We start from the raw sequence: 21,954 nt of genomic DNA, 5'->3' as shown, positions 1-21,954 counted from the left end.
AGTCTTTCCAAAATAAACTTTTATATTTAGAAATAGTTAATTTTAACCTTCATCTACCCTTCAGATCTGCTTCCCTCTTCCATTGGTAACCAACCACTTTTAGACCTCTTTAATACTTCTAAACCTTTCTGTATGTATTCATAGAAAATATATAGTATTGTTTTGTGTATGTAGTTTAAAAATTACATTTGTAGTAGTATTTTCATGATATTGTATCAGTCATCATTCTGTAATTTATTTTTTCACTCAAAAGTCTGTTTTTTTGTTTTTGTTTTGTCTTGTGGCTTGTGGAGATCTTAATTCCCTGACCAGGGATTGAAGGTAGGCCCCTGCAGTGGGATCAAAAGTTTGTTTTTGAGATCTGGCCATGCTGACTGATTTAGTTAGATAGGCTTTGGTGTTTCATTTCTTTTTGCTGTTTTGTAGTATTCAACCTTATACCATAATTTATTTATAAATTCTCTATTTATGGGCATTCAAATGGTTTCTGAGTTTTCAGTTATACACAATGCTGTGGTGAACATCCCAAGCATGTTTGTATAAATTTGCAAGTGTTTTCTAGGACAGATGCCTAAAATGTGGAATTGCTGATCACAGGATATGCACATTTAAAGTTTTTAAAGTAGTGCCAGATTATTCTCCAAAGAAATTGTACTGGCTTATACTTTCAGCCAATAATATATCACAGTACCTATTTTGTCTAATGCTTGTCAATCCAGTATATAACCAAACAGCTAGATTTTTGCTAATCTCATAACAGTATCTCATTTGTTTTTAGTTAGTATGTCATCTATGAGTGATGGTGAGATACTTTTCGTATACATTTATAAACTTTCTTTCCTTTGTTCTAAACTTTCTATTTTTTTTTTAATTTTTAATTTTATTTATTTTTTTCTGTGTTGGGTCTTTGTTGCTGCACATTGGCTTTCTCTAGTTGCAGCAAGTAGGGCCTACTCCTTGTTGTAGTATGTGGGCTTCTCATTGCAGTGGCTTCTGTTGTTGCAGAATACAGGCTCTAGAGTGTGGACTCAGTAGTTGTAGCTCATGGGCTTAGTTGCTCCACGACATTTGGAATCTTCCTGGACCAGGGATCAAACCTGTGTCTCCTACATTGGCAGGTGGATTCTTATCCACTATAACACCACGGAAGTCTTTCTCCCATATTTAAAAATTAAATTGTTGGTCATTTCTGATTAATTTGTAAGAACTTTGTATATATTAAGTATATTAGTCCTTTGGCTATTTATATTATAATTTTTTTCAGAGTTTGTACAGTAGTTTGTCTTTTGCTTTATTTCTGTGTTTTTCACCATAGAGGACTGGAAAAGATTCTCTAGGTCAACTATACCTGTTTCCTTTTAATGAGTTTTTGATTGTATGATCAGAAAAACCTTCCCTAGTCTAAAATGTATAGTTTTAGAGTTCTCTATTTCTTATTTCATTTTTTTAAAAAAATGTTTAAATCTTCAACTGTCTGAAATTTATTTTGGAGTAAGGAATGAGGTAAGACTGCAACCAGATTTTTTTCCCAGAGGACTGTTTAGTTGTCCTGGTAACATTTACTGAATAATCCATCTTTTTTACATTGGTTTATAATGCTACTGCATGACAAGCTAAATTCTGTATATATTTGGGTTTATTTCTAGACTTCCTATCTCTTTATATCTAGTATATCTCTATGTGCTAGTATCAAATTATTTTAATGTGACTTTATATTATGTTTTGGAGAAGGAAATGGCAACCCACTCCAGTATTCTTGCCTGGAGAATCCCGTGGACAGGGGAGCCTGGTGGGCTGCTGTCTTCATGGGGTCGCACAGAGTCGGACACAACTGAAGCAACTTAGCATATATTATGTTTTAGCCTCTGATATAACATTACTTATTCTTTTTTAAGATTTTCCTGAGTATTCTCTCACATTTATTTTCCCAAATGAACTTTAAAATCAACTTGACTAGGAAAAAGAGTCTGTTGGGATTTTCATTGATATTGCAGTAATATTATAAATTAATTTGGGGAATATGACATGTAACATTGGGATTACCCTTCCAAGAACTGGTTGTAGTTCCACTTATTCAAGCCTTTTTGTCCCTTTTTTTGTTGTCGTTTAGTTGCTAGGTCATGTTCGACTTCATGTATTGCAGCACAGCAGGCTTCCCTGTCCTTCGCTATCTCCCAGAGTTTGCTCAAACTCATGTCCGTTGAATCAGTGATGCCATCCAACCATCTCATCCTCTGTCACCCCTTTCACCTTCTCCTGCCTTCAGTCTTTCCCAGCATCAGGGTCTTTTCCAAGGAGTCAGTTCTTCACGTCAGGTGGCCAAAGTATTAGAGTTTTCAGCTTTAGCATCAGTCCTTCCAATGAATATTCAGTACTGATTTCCTTTCAGATTGACTGGTTTGATCTCCTTGCAGTCCAAGGGATTCTCAAGAGTCTTCTCCAACACCACAATTCAAAAGCATCAATTCTTCGGTGCTCAGCTTTCTTTATGGTCCAACTCTCACATCCATACATGACTCCTGCAAAAACCATAGTTTTGACTAGACGGACCTTTGTTGGCAAAGTAACATCTCTGCTTTTTAATACACTGTCTAGGTTGGTCATAGTTTTTCTTCCAAGGAGCAAGCGTCTTTTAGTTTCATGGCTGCAGTCACCATCCACAGTGATTTTGGAGCTCTGGAAAATAAAATCTGCCACTGTTTCCATTTTTTCCCCATCTGTTTGCCATGAAGTGATGGAACTGGATGCCATGATCTTAGTTTTTTGAATGCTTGGTTTTTAAACCAGCTTTTTCTACTCTCCTCATCTTCATCAAGAGGCTCTTTAGTTCTTCTTCACCTTCTGCCATTAGGTTGGTGTCATCTGCCTATATGTGGTTGTTGGTATTTCTCCTGGCAGTCTTGATTCCAGACTTTAAGTTTCTTTTCCATGTCAATCTTGCACATTTCTTAAGTGTATTCCTAGGTGTTTAATGCTTTGTTCTCACCATTGTTGCTGTAATAAACAATATATTTCTTGTTTTATTGCCTAATCTGTTTTCATTTATATAGAGAAATGATAATATCTTTTAAAAATAGAGAATTTTGGATAACAGCTTTGTTTTCTCCCACTTTATTAAATTTTTATTCTTATTAAGTTCTTAAAGTTGATTTTTTTGAGTTTTCTGGGGAAGTCAGGTCACCTGCAAATTTACAGTTTTATTTCTTTTCTTCAATTGGCTAATTGTACCATCAAAACAATGTCAAAATAGTATAATCAACATCTTTATCATATTCCTCACTTTAATGAGAAATGTTCAGAATTTTAATGTTGAATATGATCCTGACTTTTGGATTGGGTTGGGGAGAAATGTGTTAATTTATTTATTTTTGGCTGTGCTAGATCTTCCTTGATGCATGGGCTTTTCTTTAGTTGTGGAGAGCAGGGGCTGCTCTCGTTGCCGTGCACAAGCTTCTCATTGCAGTAGCTTTTGTTGTGGAGCACGGGCTCCAGAGCACACGAGCATCAGTAATTGTGGCCCGTGAGCTCAGTAGTTGCGATTCGTGGGCTCTGGAGCACAGGCACAATGGTTGTAGCACGTGGGGTTATTTGCTCTGTGGCATGGATTGTCCCAGATCAGGGATCGAACTCCTGTCTCCCGAATTGAAGGTGTATTCTTTACCACTGAGCCACCAGGGAAGCCCAAGAAATGTGTTTTGAAGGTTAAGAAAGTATTCATTTATTTTTATTTTCTTGGTCAGTATAACTAAAGGCTTATTAATTTTGTTGATTTTTTCCTTCAATTTTTTATTTTATTGATTTTTCTTCTATTGGTTTTCTGTTTTTTATTTCTATTATTTTTGCTCTGATTTTTATATTTTTTTCCTCTAGTTGCTTTGAGTTCTCTTTGTTCTCTTTTTTCTCATTTCTTAAGATGGAAGGATAGATCATATTTGAAACTTTTCTTTTTTTCCTAGTACAAGCATTTACCCAATGAATTAAATGTTTCTTTCAGGTATTGCTTTAGCTGTATCACTTAACTTTTGGCATATTGTGTTTTTTTAGTCATTTTATCTATCTTTATTCCATTAAGAGTTTTTTGGATTTTATCAAGTGTTTTAGCATCAGTGGAAGTGATCATATAATTTTCATTATTTCATTTATTAATAATGGCACATTACACTAATAGTTTTCTAATACTGGCTCTTTCTTGTATTCTTGACATGAATTTCATGTGGTTGTGTGGTATTTTTTTGATGTTCTGATGATGTTTTTTAAGCTTTTTAAAAAATGAAATATAATTGATATATTACCTTTAGGTATACAATGTAATGATTTCACTATTTGTGTATATTGTGAAATGATCATCACAGTAAGTCTAGTCTAGTTAACATCCATCCCCATAGTTAAAATTTTTTTTCTTGTGATGAGAACTTTAAAAATTTATTCTTTTAGCAACTTCCAGATATATAGTATGATATAGTCACCATGCTGTACATTACATACCCATAACTTACTTATTCTATAACTGAAAGTTTGTATCCTTTGACCATTTTTGTCCATTTCATCTGTCCCCCTATCCTGTCTGGCAACCACCAGTCTGTTCTCTGTATCTGTTTTCTATTGAGTTTGAGTTTTTTGAGGGGAGAGGAGTGATTTTTTTTTTTTTTAAGTTACACATATAAGTAAAAGTATATGGTGTTTATCTTTCTCTGACTTATTTCACTTAGCATGGTGTCCTCAAGCCCTATCCATGTTGTCACAAATGGCAAACTTTCCTTCTTTTTAACGACTGAATGATATTCCATCTGCATACATACCACATTTTCTTTACTTGTTCATTTGTCAGTGTATGCAGCAGTTGCTTCCATGTCTTGGCTATTGTAAATAATTCTACAGTGTACTTGGGAGTGCATGTATCTTTTGGAGATAGTGAGTTCATTTCCTTTGGATAAACACCCAGAATTAGAATTGCTGGATTATATGGTACATCTATTTTTAATTTTTTGAGCAACCTCCGTACTGTTTTGCCTTCTGGCCACACCAATTTACATTTCCACCAGCAGTTTACAAGGGTTCTCTTTGTTCCATGTGCTCTCCAACACTTGTTGTTTCTTTAATTTTGGTAATGGTCATTCTTACAGATGTCAAGTAATATCTTACTGTGGCATTTCCTTGATAGTGATGTTGAGCACCTTTTCATATACCCGTTTGCCATTTGTGTGTCATCTTTGGAAAAATGTCTATTCAACTCCTCTGCCCATTTTTAAATCAGATTGTCTTTTTGTCGTGGAGTTGTATGAGTTCCTTATATTTTTTGGGTATTAACCTCTTGTCAGATATATGATTTGGAAATATTTTCTCCCATTCTGTAGCCTGCCTTTTCATTTTGTTGATTGTTTCTTTTGTAGTGCAGGAGCTTTTTAGTTTGGTGTAGTCCCACTTGTTGATTGTTGCTTCTGTTGTCTTTGCTTTTGGTGTCATCTCCAAAAAAAATTATCACCAAGACCAATGTCAAGGGGATTTTCCCCTATATTTTCTTCTAGGAATTTTGTAGTGTCGGGTCTTACATTTACATTTAAGGCTTTAATCTGTTTGAGTTTATTTTTGTGATGTAAGACAGGTAGCCAGTTTTATTCTTTGGCTTGTGAAAACCATTTCCAACACCATTTACCAAAGAGACTATCTTTTCCCCAATTGAGTATTCTTGGTTTCCTTGTCAAATATCAATTGACCATATTTGCATGCATTTATTTCTGGGCTCAGTTCTGTTCCATTGGCCTAACCTATCTGTTTTTATGCTAGTTCTATCACATTTTGATTACTATAGATTTGTAATATAGTATATAATCTATATTATTAGATTAGGGAGTGTGATGCCTCTGGCTTTGTCCTTTTTTCTCAAGATTACTTTGGCTACTCAGGGGGTTTTTTTGTGGTTTCATAACAGTTTTTGGATTGCTTGTTCTGTTTCTGTGAAAAATGCCATTGAAATTTTACTAGAGATTGCATTGAATCTGTAGATTGCTTTGGGTATTATGGACATTTTAACAATATTCTCCCAATCCATGAATATAAAACATCTTTCCCAGCATTTTTAAAATTCATATAAATTAGTGGTATTTTCTGCATGTTCTTTCTCTTAATCTCTCTCACAATTGTACCAGAGTCCTTACTGGTCTTTTCTAGCCCAAGAACTGCAGAAATAGTTTTTGTAAGTACCTTTTTTCTACATACTTAAATTGAAATTGTACTGTAGTGTAAGCATGGTGGGAGCAAATATTTCATCCTCCTTGTCAAAATTTGTTATGAAACGGGAGGCTTTAACTTTGTAAGATAATCAAAATGTGTATTTGTTAAATAATGGCAAATTTATTTTGTATATTGTTGAATCTTTTTGAGTACTTAACCATAATCTTTACCTTTTTACAAATGTAGTCAGTGTTATGGATGTTCAGTTTTACTTAATGGGACTGTAATTAATGTCTTTTTTTTATTGTATAGAAATTTACAGCAACAATGTCAACACCAGATAAGAAGGCCTCACAGAAGATTGGTTTTCGATTACGTAATTTACTGAAGCTTCCCAAAGCACATAAATGGTGCATATATGAGTGGTTCTACTCAAATATAGATAAGTATGTATCACGGCTCATATCATGAATATCATTTGAATCAGAAGTTTAAGGTTTTCACATGTTAAAACCCTCAACGTTTTCTAGAGGTCTATTTTGATTCTGTTTTTTTCCTGAATTTCTTTTCCTATTCCTCATTCTAGTTTGATCTGTTTCTGTTTTTCATGCTTTTCTTGCTTCCTCTCTTTTGGAGAAGAAGTTGTTATAAGTTTTTGTGAAAAATCAAATGAAAATATAATTTCTATATTATAATTTGCAAAGACTATGCAGTGGAGATACCCTGAAACCAAAGCACCATTATTTGCAGTGAATGGGACTTGTTTTATAAATCTTAAGATTTTAAATGCTAGTATAGTAGTGGAGGAACAGTTATGAATGGTAAAAGTGATTAAGGAAGATTTTTAAGAGTCTCTCTATTTAGGGGATGATATTCATGCACTTTTTAGTTATATGTAAGTGTTTAAGTAGAACATAGTAAGAGATTTCAGTGAAATTCAATTATTCAACAACAGAATTCATTGAGGAAAGATTCTGATTTCTCATCCACTGCAATCTAATCTAATCTAACCCATGCTTGTCAGTGGTGCTTGCTTTGCTGGCTACTTATCTTTATTTCCTTTCTCTGTTGTTACCAGTTGCCTACTCTGAATCTTGTTAATCTCATGAACATTTCATATTTAAGCCCAAGACATTCATGTGTCATTACTAAGTTCCTTGTTTCCCAAATTCATCAATAAAATTGTCTTATTTTTGTCCACAAATTTTTTCATTATCTTAATTAAGACAGCTCTCAGGGTGTCCTAGTATAATCTGTGTTCTGCATTTCCTCAGAACTAATTTAACTCTTTAGAGTCCCCTCCTTTCCTAAAACTAATTTAATATCAAAGAGAACTCCTTGGTGATGGTATTTATTATCTTTGGGACAAAGATACTTTGTAGCTTATATTCTTTATCCTCACTAGATACAATGATAGTGCTAAAATAACTTCCCAAAGGATAGACTCCTATAGGAGATTTAATGAAAATCAGTGTCTCCTGGAATCTCAAGCACAGACAGTACCTGTTGAATAACTTTTACACATTATTTGTTTTATAAATGTAAATGATTTAGTTTAATTTTAACACTTGGAATTTGTGCCCATTTTGTATATATTTTGGGTAGAAGTGAAAGTTTGGTGTCTTGGGATTGATTGATGTTCAAAATTGGAATGCAAGTTTTGAATTTTATATCTCAAGCTGTATATTAACTCAAAATACCATTTCTCTTTTACAGACCGCTTTTTGAAGGTGACAATGACTTCTGTGTGTGTCTAAAGGAATCTTTTCCTAATTTGAAAACAAGAAAATTAACAAGAGTGGAATGGGGGAAAATCAGGAGGCTTATGGGGAAACCACGGAGGTAAAAATAATGTTTTGTTTAAAAGATTAGTACCAAAACATGACTTTCCAGAGTAATTAGTTATATGTTAAATATATTCTATTGACCAGCATTAATGTAGTGCTTTTTATACTTAGGCAACTTGTAATTAAATACACAATTTCATTTTTCTTCAGATCATAGGCTTTGAACATAATTTTTTTATATTATCTATGCCTCACTAAGAGAAACCCAAGTTAGACGGTGGGTGCTGAGAGAGGGCATCAGAGGGCAGACAGACTGAAATCACAATCACAGAAAACTTAGCCTCGCTAATCTGATCACATGGACCACAGCCTTGTCTAACTAAATGAAACTAAGCCATGCCATGTGGAGCCACCCAAGATGGTCAGGTCGTGGTGACCTGAGAGGTCACCTGAGAGGTCTGACAGAATGTGGTCCACTGGAGAAGGGAATGGCAAACCACTTCAGTATTCTTGCCTTGAGAACCCCATGTTCTGAACAGTATGAAAAGGCAAAAAGATAGGACACCTTCCCAGGACACACCTGGGAAGATGAACTTCCCAGGTTGGTAGGTGCCCAATATGCTACTGGAGATCAGTGGAGAAATAACTCCAGAAAGAATGAAGGGATGGAGCCAAAGAAAAACCAACACTCAGTTGTGGATGTAACTGGTGATAGAAACAAGGTCTGGTGCTGTAAAGAGCAGTATTGCATAGGAACCTGGAATGTTCTATCCACGAATCAAGGCAAATTGGAAGTGGTCAGACAGGAGATGGCAAGAGTGAACGTTGACATTCTAGGAATGCAAACTAAAACAGACTGGAATATGTGAATTTAACTCAGATGACCATTATATCTACTACTGTGGGCAGGAATCCCTTAGAAGAAATGGAGTAGCCATCATGGTCAACAAAAGAGTCCGAAATGCAGTACTTGGATGCAGTCTCAAAAACGACAGAATGATCTCTCTTCGTTTCCAAGGCAAACCATTCAATATCACGGTAATCCAAATCTATGTCCCGACCAGTAACACTGAAAAAGCTGAGGTTGAACAGTTCTATGAAGACCTACAAGACCTTTTAGAACTAACACCCAAAAAAGATGTCCTTTTCATTATAGGGGACTGGAATGCAAAAGTAGGAAGTCAAGAAACACCTGGAGTAACAGGCAGATTTGGCCTTGGAGTACAGAATGAAGCAGGGCAAAGGCTAATAGAGTTTTGCCAAGAGAATGCACTGGTCATAGCAAACACCCTCTTCCAACAACACAAGAGAAGACTCTACACATGGACATCACCAGATGGCCAACACGGAAATCAGATTGATTATATTCTTTGCAGCCAAAGATGGAGAAGCTCTATACAGTCAGCAAAAACAAGACCAGGAGCTGACTGTGGCTCTGATCATGAACTCCTTATTGCAAAATTCAGACTTAAATTGAAGAAAGTGGGGAAAACCACTAGACCATTCAGGTATGACCTAAATCAAATCCCTTATGATTATACAGTGGAAGTGACAAATAGATTTAAGGGACTAGATCTGATAGACAGAGTGCCTGATGAACTTTGGACGGAGGTTCGTGACACTGTACAGGAGACAGGGATCAAGACCATCCCCAAGAAAAAGAAATGCAAAACAGCAAAATGGCTGTCTGAGAAGGCCTTACAAATAGCTGTGAAAAGAAGAGAACTGAAAAGCAAGGGAGAAAAGGAAAGATGTACCCATTTGAATGCAGAGTTCCAAAGAATAGCAAGGAGAGATAAGAAAGCCTTCCTTAGCGATCATTGCAATGAAAGAGAGGAAAACAACAGAATGGGAAAGACTAGAGATCTCTTCAAGAAAATTAGAGATACCAAGGGGACATTTCATGCAAAGATGGACATAATAAAGGACAGAAATGGTATGGATCTAACAGAAGCAGAAGATATTAAGAAGAGGTGGCAAGAATACACAGAAGAACTGTACAAAAAAGATCTTCGTGACCCAGATAATCACAATGATGTGATTACTCACCTAGAGCCAGACATCCTGGAATGTGAAGTCAAGTGGACCTTAGGAAGCATCACTACAAACACAGCTAGTGGAGGTGATGGAATTCCAGTTGAGCTATTTCAAATCCTAAAAGATGATGCTGTAAAAGTGCTGCACTCAATATGCCAGCAAATTTGGAAAACTCAGCAGTGGCCACAGGACTGGAAAAGGTCAGTTTTCATTCCAATCCCAAAGAAAGGCAATGCCAAAGAATGCTCAAACTACCGCACAATTGCACTCATCTCATACGCTAGCAAAGTACTGCTCAAAATTCTCCAAGCCAGGCTTCAGCAGTACGTGAACTGTGAACTTCCAGATGTTCAAGCTGGTTTTAGAAAAGGCAGAGGAACCAGAGATCAAATTGCCAGCATTTGCTGGATCATCAAAAAAGCAAGTGAGTTCCAGAAAAACATCTATTTCTGCTTTATTGACTATGCCAAAGCCTTTGACTGTGTGGATCACAATAATCTGTGGAAAATTCTGAAAGAGATGGGAGTACCAGACCATCTGACCTGCCTCTTGAGAAACCTGTATGCAGGTCAAGAAGCAACAGTTAGAAATGGACATGGAACAACAGACTGGTTCCAGATAGGAAAAGGAGTACGTCAAGGCTGTATATTGTCACCCTGCTTATTTAACTTACATGCAGAGTACATCATGAGAAACACTGGTCTGGAAGAAGCACAATCTGGACTCAAGATTGCTGGGAGAAATACCAATAACCTCAGATACGCAGGTGATACCACCCTTATGGCAGAAAGTGAAGAACTAAAGAGCCCCTTGATGAAAGTGAAAGAGGAGAGTAAAAAGGTTGGCTTAAAGCTCAACATTCAGAAAACTAAGATCATGACATCTGGTCCCATCACTTCATGGCAAATAGATGGGGAAACAGTGGAAGCAGTAGCTGACTTTACTTTTCTGGCTTCAAAGTCACTGCATATGGTGATTGCAGCCATGAAATTAAAAGACGCTTACTCCTTGGAAGGAAAGTTATGACCAACCTAGATAGCATATTAAAAAGCAGAGACATTGCTTTGCCAACAAAGGTCCCTCTAGTCAAAGCTATGGTTTTTCCAGTAGTCATGTATGGATGTGAGAGTTGGGCTATAAAGAAAGCTGAGCACTGAAGAATTGATCCTTTTGGACTGTGGTGTTGGAGAAGACTTGAGAGTCCCTTGGACTGCAAGGAGATCCAACCAGTCCATCCTAAAGGAGATCAGTCCTGGGTGTTCATTGGAAGGGCTGATGCTGAAGCTGAAACTCCAATACTTTGGCCACCTCATGAAAAGAGCTGACTCATTTGAAAAGACCCTGATGCTGGGAAAGATTGAGGGCAGGAGGAGAAGGGGACGACAAAGGATGAGATGGCTGGATGGCATCACAGACTCAATGGACATGAGTTTGGGTAATCCCCGGGAGTTGGTGAGGAATAGAGAGGCTGGCATGCTATGGTTCATGGGGTCGCAAAGAGTCGGACATGACTGAGCGACTGAACTGAAACTGATGCCCCACTATGTTCCAGAAAATATTTAATGATGCCCTCACAAGCATTTAATGAAGCTGTGAGATTATACATACATTATTATTACCTTTTTAAAAACTCTTATCACTTCAAGATAATAAGTGATCCACTTATTATCCTTTCCACAAATGCATGTTTTACTTTATGTAAAAATGAATCAAGTGAATATATCCAATATGTTACTTCTTGAGAATTACTTTTCAAATTACCTTTCATGTGAAACTACCTTTCCTTTTTCTAGTATTATCTTGCTTTCTTAATATATCAGAAAATCTTACATTACTTTTGAGTGAAATTTTGTAATATACTATATATCATTAGTTCTCATGTTTGTTCTGTCAGCCTAGTAAAAGCATGTTTAAGAGTTTTTCATTTTAAATGGTAGGAAAATTTAGGGGAGACTTGAAATATAAAGTGACTTGAACAAATAGACCTGGAATTTAGTTTACATGATTTCTATAGATAATAATGAAATTCAAGGAGAACTTTTCATTGAACTGGTTTATTTTTATTTTATCCCTTGTATTAAAAGGTGTCACTGCTCCTGTTAAGTATTTCCCTCATTTATAAGAACAAATTAAAATGTGATGTGTATTGTGTTTCACACAGGTAATTTATTGTCTTTGGTTGAGGGCTTTTTGCTGTAACTTTACATGTTTGAGTAAATTGAGCCACACTGTTTCTAATTATTGTCAGAGTGAAGTATTACTCACTATTTTATTGTTTAGTTATAATTCTGCAGTTTGATTGTCATTATTTCTCTTGTTAGTTTATCCTCTATTAATAGGGTTACCATAACATTGTTGAATCTTAGAGTTCTTTACTTCATCAAGATAGATTAACAGTTTAAATGAAGTCTTTATTATCAGCAAAAGTTTGTAGTTTTTCTTTTTTTGAGGAAGCTGATGTACACTACAAATTATTGATATAATACACTTTTTCAAATATCATTAAAAAAAAGAATCCAGGAAAGAGCTTAGCAGAAAATGTGCAGAATACTCAGCATTCTAAAATCAGTCCAGTGAAAATATCAATAGGCCTTTTAAAAAAAAAAACTAGACCAACTCATTCTAAATTTCACATAAAGAGAAGAAATCAAGCAGGAAGAGCCAGGAAAATTCTGAAGAAACAAAGTAATGAGGGGAGATTATGTAGTATCATACATATGTTGTAGTGTGTATTACCAGATATTAGCACTGATATAACATGATCATAATCAAAATGATGTACTCAAAATGATGTCATAGTGTACTTGAATAAAAAGATGAATTAAAAAGGAGAGAAAGTCCATGAAATTAACACAACACTGTAAATCAGCTATACTCCAGTAAGGTTAGAATATCTTTATTGAATCAAAGATGTCCACAAAATTTTAATACATAATAACACTGACTGCATCTCAGGCATAGAGGGGAGAAGGAGATTATTGTTCAGTGGATATTGAGACCACTCTGAAGCAATCTAAGAAAACACAAGTTGATTTCATACCTCAGACCTTACACCAGAAAAGATTTGAAAGGATCAAATATTCAGATTTTTTAAATGAAACAGTTAAAACTACTAGGGGAACGTGTAGGAGAGTTTTGCTTAATCTTGAATTGGGGAAGATCTTTTTAACAGTACCCAGAGCTAGGAATCATAAAAGAAAATATTGATAAATTTGATTTTGTTTAAAAAAAAAAAAAAAGCATTTTGCATTGCTCACCCCCAAAAAAACCCATAAAGTCAAAAGACAATGACAGAAATATTTATAATTCTTACCACAAAGGACCAATTTCTAAATACTTGAAGAACTACAAATCAGTTCAGTTCAGTCGCTCAGTCGTGTCTGACTCTGCCACCCCATGGACTGCAGCACACCAGGCCTCCCTGTCCATCACCAACTCCCGGAGTTTACTCAAACTCATGTCGATTGAATCGGTGATGCCATCCAACCATCTCATCCTCTGTAGTCCCCTTCTCCTCCCGCCCTCAATCTTTACGAATCAGTAAAAAATATCAAATAACCTGTAATAAAAATGTCTGTTTATACAAACAGTACCTAAGAAAGGAGAAAGAAGTGGCTCTTCTAAACAGATGAAAGAGTTCAATTTTACTTATAATGAGAAATACAAAATCAAAGTATGCCAAGATACTGTTTTTTAGCTATCAGAACAATAGAGTTCCTAAAGTTTGAATATACTGGGTTGGCAATGGTGTGGTGAAAAAGCCACTGTTGGTGGTGAGAGAATAAATTTATGTAACCTCTGTGGAGGGCAGTTTGGTAATACCTGTCAAATTTACGAATTCCCATACTCTTTGACCTAGTACTTCTATGAGTACTTATACATGAATAAAATGACATGTACAGTGCTATTTGTAGAAGCAAAAGATTTTAAAAAACCTAAGTGTTCATAAATAGAGGAATGATTAATTAAAGTAGGATACCTCAATATCGGAGAACACTGAAATCATTTAATTTAAAATCAGAGAAAGTTTCTTATGTACTGCTAAGATACTTTAAGAAAGCAGAATACACAACAGAGCATATTGTAGCTATTTGAGAAAAATAGGAAGGAAACATAAGCATTTCTTGCATGTATATTTCTAAAGTATAATATCAGTAAAGGGCATGTACAAAATTTATTGTCATCATCTGGAAGACACTAGGAAACCGAGGGATAAGAATATTAGAGTTTTCTTTTTTAATCTCATTTAGTTATTTTTGGCTATGCCGGATCTTCATCGCTACACAAGATTCTCTGGTTGCAGTGAGTGAGGGCTCTTCCTTGCAGTTTGTAGGCTTCTCGGTTGCAGCAGCTTCTCTTGCTGAGGGCGTGGGCTCTGGAGTGCGGGCTCACTAGCTGCAGCGCATGGGCCTAGTTTCTCTGTGGCACGTGGTGTCTTCCCGGACCAGGGATCAAACCAGTGTCCCCTGCATTGCAAAGCAGACACTTGACCACAAGGGAAGCCCTAGAGTTTGCAGTGCCTTTTGAACCTTTTAAATTAGAAGCCTATGAATGTATTTACTATGCAAAAATGCTATTTGAATAAAATTCAATTGCCAAAAGTGTGTATTATATCCAGAATGTATGAAGAACTCTGAAAATTCAGTAATGAAACTCAAACAGGGGAATTCCCTGGTGGTCCGCTGATTAGGGATCCACATTTTTCACTGCAGAGGGCACATGTTTGATCCCTGGTTGGGGAACTAAGATTCTGTATGCCGCGTGGCGCAGCTCAAAAATAAAAAGAATCAAACATCCCATTTAACAAATTGGTAAAAAAAAAAATTTGAATAGATAATTCATCAGTGATATAGAGGTATCATATAAACCAATGAGAGGATGTTAAACATAATTAATCTTTAGGAAAATGCAAATTAAAACCAGTATTAAAAACTTAGACGACTAAGCATGCCAAGTGTTGGTGAATCTGTGGGAAAACTTTAACTCTTATACACTGCTGATGGGAGTATAAAATGGTATAACCAGTTTGAAAAAACTGGCAGTTTTTGCCCCCTCCCCCTTTTTATGACTTATTTTTTTAAGAGCAGTTTTAGATTTGCAACAAAATTGAGAGGAAGATACAGAGATTTTCCATTTATTGCCCCTCCCCCCACATACGTAGCCTCTCATTGTTAGTATCCTCTATCAGAGTGGTACAGTTTTGACAGTTGATGAACCTGCACCAACACATGATAATCATCCAAAGTTCATAGTTTACATTAGAGTTCACTCTTGGTGGTGTGCATTCTATGGGTTTTGACAAATGGTGACATAGCCACCATTATAATATCAGTATTTTACAGAGTATTTTCACTGCCCTAAAAATCCTCCAAGTTCTACCAGTTCACCAATTGCTGGTAACCATGGATCTTTTCATGGATCTTTTCATTGTCTTCATACCCTTGCATTTTCTGGAATGTCATATATTGGGATCACACAAAGTGTAACCTTTTCAGATTGGCTTCATTTACTTGGTAGGATTCATTTCAGGTTCCTCCATGTCTTTTCATGGTTTTAGAGCTCATTCTTCTTTTCTTTTTTTTTTTAACTTTTTATTTTGTCTTGGGGTATAACCAACTAACAATGTTGTGATAGTTTCAGATGAACAGCGAGGGGACCCAGCCATGTATATACATGTATCCATTCTCCCCCAAATTCCCCTCCCATCCAGGCTGATTGATATCGTCATATGTTCATTATCTTGACTGTAGTGATAGTTTTATGGATATATATTCTATGGCATGAAAGCTATGTTTAAATACCTTTGGTTCATCCTGGAATTTGAAAATAGAAATAAGATGGGCCCTAAAAATAAGAGTACATTTAATATTCATATTTAAAGACAGAAGATATGATTAAAAGTTTACACAGTGGCAAGTCTCATTTTTAATTCCTATATTGATATGCTCACTAGGTCACAGGGGAAATTATCATGTTCTTTTGAATAGAATATTGAAATTTTGTTCTTAAGAGAGGACCTGGGATCCAGATGCAGTTTTGTCAGAGGATGGTGAACAATAGATCCTTCCACTTTGTAGGAAGAAGCAATCTGCTTATGTATCTTTCAATCTTGCAAGGTCCTGTTTTTAAAACAACATAAAGGTAATTTACTGTGAGGAGAAAATTATTTTTAAGAACCCGTTTTTAAATACAGCACTCAATGAAAGAAATAAAGGGATTAGTGATATGGATGGTGTGACTTGAAGTTTTTATATAGGACAGTTATCACTTTATATGATTTTTATAATTTATTCTAGATGTTCTTCTGCATTTTTTGAGGAAGAAAGATCAGCATTAAAACAGAAACGGCAGAAAATAAGGCTCTTACAACAAAGGAAAGTTGCAGATGTTTCACAATTCAAAGATCTCCCAGATGAGATTCCTTTGCCCTTGGTTATTGGAACCAAAGTTACTGGTAGGTAAACATAAGCTTATTACTATTTTGACTTGTGGTTTTTCACCAAGATAACTTTTATTAGTCAAATGGACTTTACATTTAGAAAGCTTAAACTATGTTTCTGTAGCAATATTCTGTAGAGGTTACTGTTGGTCATCTGTGAAGTCTGTTTTTTAAAGTAGTTGGATAAAAGTGTACATCTTCAAAACAGTGTCTTCCACAGTGTAAACTGCCACAAAGATGAAATTTAAAGTTAAGTGTAATGTTTAAATTTTTAAAGTTTTATTTTTGCTTCTATATTATATTGATTTTCTTTTCTGACCAGTCTTACCTGGTTAGTTCACAAACACTGTTGTTCTTGTGATCTTTGGGTTTAGAAATACTCCATTTCTAATGACTAAATGACTAAACTACCTACTGAATAATTTCGTTTGCTCAAAATTTTGTAAAGATGTAAATTCTGTCAATTTGTAGGTAGTGATTCTATATGACCACTTTAGTTACAACATTGAGGGAAAGTGCTACTAAAATCTCAAATTTAGGTTAATTCTTAATAATTTAGTAATCTAAAATTACAGTTTTTGTAATACAAGCAGTAGCAAGATGTTCAGTGAGTAGATAGAGTTAAAGTTTGAAAAATCATTGGATTAATCAGAGAGTTTTTTCTGGAGGAAAGGGATCCTTGAATTACATGTGTTTTTTTTTTTTTTAATTTTTTTTTATTTTTTTATTTTTTCAGTGGGTTTTGTCATACATTGACATGCATCAGCAATAGATTTACAAGTATTCCCCATCTCGATCCCCCCTCCCACCTCCCTCTCCACCCGGTTCCTCTGGGTCTTCCCAGTGCACCAGGCCTGAGCACTTGTCTCATGCATCCCACCTGGGCTGGTGATCTGTTTCACCATAGATAATATACATGCTGTTCTTTCGAAACATCCCACCCTCACCTTCTCCCAGAGAGTTCAAAAGTCTGTTCTGTACTTCTGTGTTTCTTTTTCTGTTTTGCATGAAGGGTTGTCGTTACCATCTTTCTAAATTCCATATATATGTGTTAGTATGCTGTAATGTCCTTTATCTTTCTGGCTTACTTCACTCTGTATAAGGGGCTCCAGTTTCATCCATCTCATTAGAACTGGTTCAAATGAATTCTTTTTAACGGCTGAGTAATATTCCATGGTGTATATGTACCACAGCTTCCTTATCCATTCATCTGCTGATGGGCATCTAGGTTGCTTCCATGTCCTGGCTATTATAAACAGTGCTGCGATGAACATTGGGGTGCACGTGTCTCTTTCAGATCTGGTTTCCTCAGTGTGTATGCCCAGAAGTGGGATTGCTGGGTCATATGGCAGTTCTATTTCCAGTTTTTTAAGAAATCTCCACACTGTTCTCCATAGCGGCTGTACTAGTTTGCATTCCCACCAACAGTGTAAGAGGGTTCCCTTTTCTCCACACCCTCTCCAGCATTTATTGCTTGTAGACTTTTGGATAGCAGCCATCCTGACTGGCGTGTAATGGTACCTCATTGTGGTTTTGATTTGCATTTCTCTGATAATGAGTGATGTTGAGCATCTTTTCATGTGTTTGTTAGCCATCTGTATGTCTTCTTTGGAGAAATGTCTGTTTAGTTCTTTGGCCCGTTTTTTGATTGGGTCATTTATTTTTCTGGAATTGAGCTTCAAGAGTTGCTTGTATATTTTTGAGATTAATCCTTTGTTTGTTTCTTCATTTGCTATTATTTTCTCCCAATCTGAGGGCTGTCTTTTCACCTTACTTATAGTTTCCTTTGTTGTGCAAAAGCTTTTAAGTTTCATTAGGTCCCATTTGTTTAGTTTTGCTTTTATTTCCAATATTCTGGGAGGTGGGTCATAGAGGATCTTGCTGTGGTTTATGTCGGAGAGTGTTTTGCCTATGTTCTCCTCTAGGAGTTTTATAGTTTCTGGTCTTACATTTAGATCTTTAATCCATTTTGAGTTTATTTTTGTGTATGGTGTTAGAAAGTGTTCTAGTTTCATTCTTTTACAAGTGGTTGACCAGTTTTCCCAGCACCACTTGTTAAAGAGGTTGTCTTTTTTCCATTGTATATCCTTGCCTCCGTTGTTGAAGATAAGGTGTCCATAGGTTCGTGGATTTCTCTCTGGGCTTTCTGTTCTGTTCCATTGATCTATATTTCTGTCTTTGTGCCAGTACCATACTGTCTTGATGACTGTGGCTTTGTAGTAGAGCCTGAAGTCAGGCAGGTTGATTCCTCCAGTTCCATTCTTCTTTCTCAAGATTACTTTGGCTATTCGAGGTTTTTTGTATTTCCATACAAATTGTGAAATTATTTGTTCTAGTTCTGTGAAAAATACCGTTGGTAGCTTGATAGGGATTGCATTGAATCTATAGACTGCTTTGGGTAGAATAGCCATTTTGACAATATTGATTCTTCCAATCCATGAACACGGTATGTTTCTCCATCTGTTTGTGTCCTCTTTGATTTCTTTCATCAGTGTTTTATAGTTTTCTATGTATAGGTTTTTTGTTTCTTTAGGTAGATATACTCCTAAGTATTTTATTCTTTTTGTTGCAATGGTGAATGGTATTGTTTCCTTAATTTCTCTTTCTGTTTTTTCATTGTTAGTATATAGGAATGCAAGGGATTTTTGTGTGTTAATTTTATATCCTGCAACTTTACTATATTCATTGATTAGCTCTAGTAATTTTCTGGAAGAGTCTTTAGGGTTTTCTATGTAGAGGATCATGTCATCTGCAAACAGCGAGAGTTTCACTTCTTCTTTTCCTATCTGGATTCCTTTTACTTCTTTTTCTGCTCTGATTGCTGTGGCCAAAACTTCCAACACTATGTTGAATAGTAGTGGTGAGAGTGGGCATCCTTGTCTTGTTCCTGATTTCAGGGGAAATGCTTTCAATTTTTCACCATTGAGGGTGATACTTGCTGTGGGTTTTTCATATATAGCTTTTATTATGTTGAGGTATGTTCCTTCTATTCCTGCTTTCTGCAGAGTTTTAATCATGAATGGGTGTTGAATTTTGTCAAAGGCTTTCTCTGCATCTATTGAGATAATCATATGGTTTTTATCTTTCAATTTGTTAATGTGGTGTATTACATTGATTGATTTGCAGATATTAAAGAATCCTTGCATTCCTGGGATAAAGCCCACTTGGTCATGGTGTATGATTTTTTTTAATATGTTGTTGGATTCTGTTTGCTAGAATTTTGTTAAGGATTTTTGCATCTATGTTCATCAGTGATATTGGCCTGTAGTTTTCTTTTTTTGTGGCATCTTTGTCTGGTTTTGGAATTAGGGTGATGGTGGCCTCATAGAATGAGTTTGGACGTTTACCTTCCTCTGCAATTTTCTGGAAGAGTTTGAGTAAGATAGGTGTTAGCTCTTCTCTAAATTTTTGGTAGAATTCAGCTGTGAAGCCATCTGGTCCTGGGCTTTTGTTTGCTGGAAGATTTTTGATGACAGTTTCGATTTCCTTGCTTGTGATGGGTCTGTTAAGATCTTCTATTTCTTCCTGGTTCAGTTTTGGAAGGTTACACTTTTCTAAGAATTTGTCCATTTCATCCAAGTTGTCCATTTCGTTGGCATAGAGCTGCTGGTAGTAGTCTCTTATGATCCTTTCTATTTCAGTGTTGTCTGTTGTGATCTCTCCATTTTCATTTCTAATTTTGTTAATTTGGTTCTTCTCTCTTTGCTTCTTAATGAGTCTTGCTAATGGTTTGTCAATTTTGTTTATTTTTTCAAAAAACCAGCTTTTAGCTTTGTTGATTTTTGCTATGGTCTCTTTAGTTTATTTTGCATTTATTTCTGCCCTAATTTTTAAGATTTCTTTCCTTCTGCTAACCCTGGGGTTCTTCATTTCTTCCTTCTCTAATTGCTTTAGGTGTAGAGTTAGGTTATTTATTTGGCTTTTTTCTTGTTTCTTGATGTAAGCCTGTAATGCTATGAACCTTCCCCTTAGCACTGCTTTTACAGTGTCCCATAGGTTTTGGGTTGTTGTGTTTTCATTTTCATTCATTTCTATGCATATTTTGATTTCTTTTTTGATTTCTTCTATGATTTGTTGGTTATTCAGAAGCGTGTTATTTAGCATCCATATGTTTGAATTTTTAACAATTTTTTTCCTGTAATTGAGATCTAATCTTACTGCACTGTGGTCAGAAAAGATGACTGGAATGATTTCAATTTTTTTGAATTTTCTAAGACCAGATTTATGGCCCAGGATGTGATCTATTATGGAGAAGGTTCCGTGTGCACTTGAGAAAAAGGTGAAGTTGATTGTTTTGGGGTGAAATGTCCTATAGATATCAATTAGGTCTAGCTGGTCCATTGTGTCATTCAAGGTTTGTGTTTCCTTGTTAATTTTCTGTTTAGTTGATCTATCCTTAGTTGTGAGTGGGGTATTAAAGTCTCCCACTATTATTGTGTTACTATTAATTTCCTCTTTCATACTCGTTAGCGTTTGCCGTACATATTGCGGTGCTCCTATGTTGGGTGCATATATATTTATAATTGTTATATCTTCTTCTTGCATTAATCCTTTGATCATTATGTAGTGTCCTTCTTTGTCTCTTTTCACATCCTTTATTTGAAAGTCTATTTTATCTGATATGAGTATTGCGACTCCTGCTTTCTTTTGGTCTCCGTTTGCGTGAAATATTTTTTTCCAGCCCTTCACTTTTAGTCTGTATGTGTCTCTTGCTTTGAGGTGGGTCTCTTGTAGATAGCATATATAGGGGTCTTGTTTTTGTATCCATTCAGCCAATCTTTGTCTTTTGGTTGGGGCATTCAACCCATTTACATTTAAGGTAATTATTGATAGGTGTGGTCCCGTTGCCATTTACTTTGTTGTTTTGGGTTCACGTTTATACAACCTTTCTGCATTTCCTATCTAGAGAAGATCCTTTAGCATTTGTTGAAGAGCTGGTTTGGTGGTGCTGAATTCTCTCAGCTTTTGCTTGTCTGTAAAGCTTTTGAATTCTCCTTCATATCTGAATGAGATCCTTGCTGGGTACAGTAATCTAGGTTGTAGGTTATTCTCTTTCATTACTTTCAGTATGTCCTGCCATTCCCTTCTGGCCTGGAGGATTTCTATTGATAGATCAGCTGTTATCCTTATGGGAATCCCTTTGTGTGTTATTTGTTGTTTCTCCCTTGCTGCTTTTAATATTTGTTCTTTGTGTTTGATCTTTGTTAATTTGATTAATATGTGTCTTGGGGTGTTTTGCCTTGGGTTTATCCTGTTTGGGACTCTCTGGGTTTCTTGGACTTGGGTGGCTATTTCCTTCCCCATTTTAGGGAAGTTTTCAGCTATTATCTCCTCGAGTATTTTCTCATGGCCTTTCTTTTTGTCTTCTTCTTCTGGGACTCCTATGATTCGAATGTTGGGGCGTTTCACATTGTCCCAGAGGTCCCTGAGGTTGTCCTCATTTCTTTTGATCCTTTTTTCTTTTTTTCCTCTCTGCTTCATTTATTTCCACCATTTTATCTTCTACCTCACTTATCCTAT

At 35.8% G+C, this 21,954-nt stretch overlaps 1 protein-coding gene across 2 annotated transcripts in view; it reads left to right on the top strand.

Annotated features, from left to right (window-relative positions):
* The window catches only part of LIN9 (lin-9 DREAM MuvB core complex component), a 91,251-nt gene that overhangs the window by 13,513 nt on the left and 55,784 nt on the right, over positions 1 to 21,954 (top strand). For both annotated transcript variants that reach the window (XM_061160161.1, XM_061160162.1), the window contains exons 5-7: positions 6,484 to 6,617; positions 7,888 to 8,013; positions 16,292 to 16,449. In XM_061160161.1, the coding sequence (XP_061016144.1) occupies positions 6,484 to 6,617; positions 7,888 to 8,013; positions 16,292 to 16,449 (418 nt within the window). The remainder of the gene's footprint in view (positions 1 to 6,483; positions 6,618 to 7,887; positions 8,014 to 16,291; positions 16,450 to 21,954) is intronic.

Source organism: Dama dama, chromosome 14 (assembly GCF_033118175.1).
Source record: "Dama dama isolate Ldn47 chromosome 14, ASM3311817v1, whole genome shotgun sequence".
Lineage (NCBI taxonomy): Eukaryota > Metazoa > Chordata > Mammalia > Artiodactyla > Cervidae > Dama > Dama dama.
Note: the sequence above shows the minus strand (reverse complement) of the source record. Positions and strands in the feature narration are given on the sequence as shown.